The sequence below is a fragment of the Neomonachus schauinslandi genome, unplaced genomic scaffold (genome assembly GCF_002201575.2).
Source record: "Neomonachus schauinslandi unplaced genomic scaffold, ASM220157v2 HiC_scaffold_2792, whole genome shotgun sequence".
Taxonomy (NCBI): Eukaryota; Metazoa; Chordata; class Mammalia; order Carnivora; family Phocidae; genus Neomonachus; species Neomonachus schauinslandi.
In genome coordinates, this window is record NW_025411481.1 from 2,486 (window position 1) to 4,589 (window position 2,104).

At 49.9% G+C, this 2,104-nt stretch overlaps 1 protein-coding gene across 1 annotated transcript; it reads left to right on the forward strand.

Moving 5' to 3' along the window:
* Positions 1 to 305: 305 nt before the first annotated feature.
* LOC110591012 (protocadherin gamma-A10-like) lies at positions 306 to 2,096 on the forward strand (the record flags this gene model as incomplete). Its single annotated transcript, XM_021701905.2, has 1 exon — positions 306 to 2,096. A coding segment is annotated over exon 1 (1,791 nt), but the record flags the coding sequence as incomplete, so codon positions are not given.
* Positions 2,097 to 2,104: the final 8 nt, after the last annotated feature.

Sequence of the window (2,104 nt, forward strand, 5' to 3'; positions counted from 1 at the left end):
AAAGAGTAGCGTTTGTTGTCCAGTGCATACACAGTGGGTGCAGTAACTTCTGAGGACTCTGAGCGCCGCTGTTCGCCTACTAGGAGAGAAACGCAGCCCGCGCTCAATCCGGATTCTCAGGGCTCTGACTACGCAAATCTCCTCAGTTCCTACGAACCGGCTGCAGAGCTGCAGCAAAACTCACTCCAGAATTTAAGGTGCTTAGGCTACCGAGGCTCCCTGAAGTCAGGGAAAGAGAAAGGAATCGGTCAAAACACACAACGTGCCCAGTGAGTACTTGGCGAGAATTCCTTGACTAGACAACAATGGCTGCTAAAACGAACCGCTCCAACCGCACCGCGCTGGTTCTGCTCTGTCTTGTTCTCGGTCTGTCATGGGAGGCTCAAGCCCGGCAGATCCGCTATTCCGTTCCTGAGGAGCTGGAGAAAGGCTCTTTCGTGGGCAACATTTCCAAGGATCTGGGGCTGGAGCCCCGGGAGCTGGCGGAACGTGGAGTCCGCATCGTCTCCAGAGGTCGGACGCAGCTTTTCGCTCTGAACCCGCGAAGCGGCGGCTTGGTCACCGCAGGCAGGATAGACCGGGAGGAGCTCTGCGCTCAGAGCGCGCCGTGTCTGGTGAGTTTTAACATTCTTGTGGAAGATAGGGTGAAACTTTTTGGGATCGAAATAGAAGTAACTGATATCAACGATAATGCCCCAAAATTCCAAGCAGAAAATGTAGATGTAAAAATTAATGAAAATGTTGCTCCAGGGATGCGATTTCCTCTCCTGGAAGCTGTTGATCCGGATGTGGGTGTGAACTCCCTCCAAAGCTACCAGCTTAGCTCCAATAAGCACTTCTCCTTAGCAGTTCAGAGTCATGCCTATGGAGTCAAATACCCAGAGCTGGTGCTGGAACATGCCCTGGATCGGGAGGAAGAGGCAGTGCACCACCTTGTCCTCACTGCCTTGGACGGGGGCGACCCTCTCCTATCTGGTACGGTTCTCATCAGTGTGACTGTCTTCGATGCAAATGACAATGCACCGGTCTTCACATTGCCAGAATATCATGTGAGAGTTCTAGAGAACTTGCCTGTGGGCACACAGCTGCTGACAGTCACTGCCACAGACAGGGATGAAGGAGCCAATGGAGAAGTAACATATTCGTTCCGAAAATCACCTGACATGCAATTGTTGAAATTCCAACTAAACAAAAATACTGGGGAAATAAAATTATCAGCAAATCTAGATTATGAAGAAACAGATTTCTATGAATTAGAAATACAAGCGGAAGATGGCGGAGCATATCTTGCAATGGCAAAAGTATTGATTACAGTAGAAGATGTAAATGACAACAGTCCAGAGGTGACCATCACATCTCTGTTTAGTCCCCTGATGGAAGACTCACCTCTTGGGACTGTTATAGCCCTTTTAAACGTGCATGATCCAGACTCTGGGCAGAATGGACAGGTCACCTGTTCCATATCAGAGAATCTACCATTTAAGTTAGAAAAATCCATCGACAGTTATTATAGACTGGTGACACACAGAACCCTTGACAGGGAACAGGTATCCTCTTACAATATTACAGTGACGGCCACAGATGGAGGAAATCCACCTCTATTAATGGAAACTCACTTCACCCTGCAAGTGGCAGATATTAATGATAACCCACCCACCTTTTCCCACATCTCCTACTTCACCTATATCCTGGAGAACAACCCTAGAGGTGCCTCCATCTTCTCAGTGACTGCACATGACCCGGACAGCCACGAGAATGCTCAGGTTATTTACTCCCTAGCTGAAGACACTTTCCAGGAAGCACCTCTATCCTCCTACATCTCCATAAACTCTGACACAGGAGTCCTGTATGCACTTCGATCCTTTGACTACGAACAGTTTCGTGATCTACAGATTCAGGTGATTGCCACTGACAGTGGGGACCCACCACTTAGCAGCAATGTGTCCCTGAGTATATTCGTGCTGGACCAGAATGACAACACACCAGAGATCCTGTACCCCGCCCCTCCCACCGATGGTTCCACAGGTGTGGAGCTGGCGCCCCGCTCCGCAGAGCCTGGCTACCTGGTCACCAAGGTGGTGGCGGTGGACAGAGACTCTGGCCA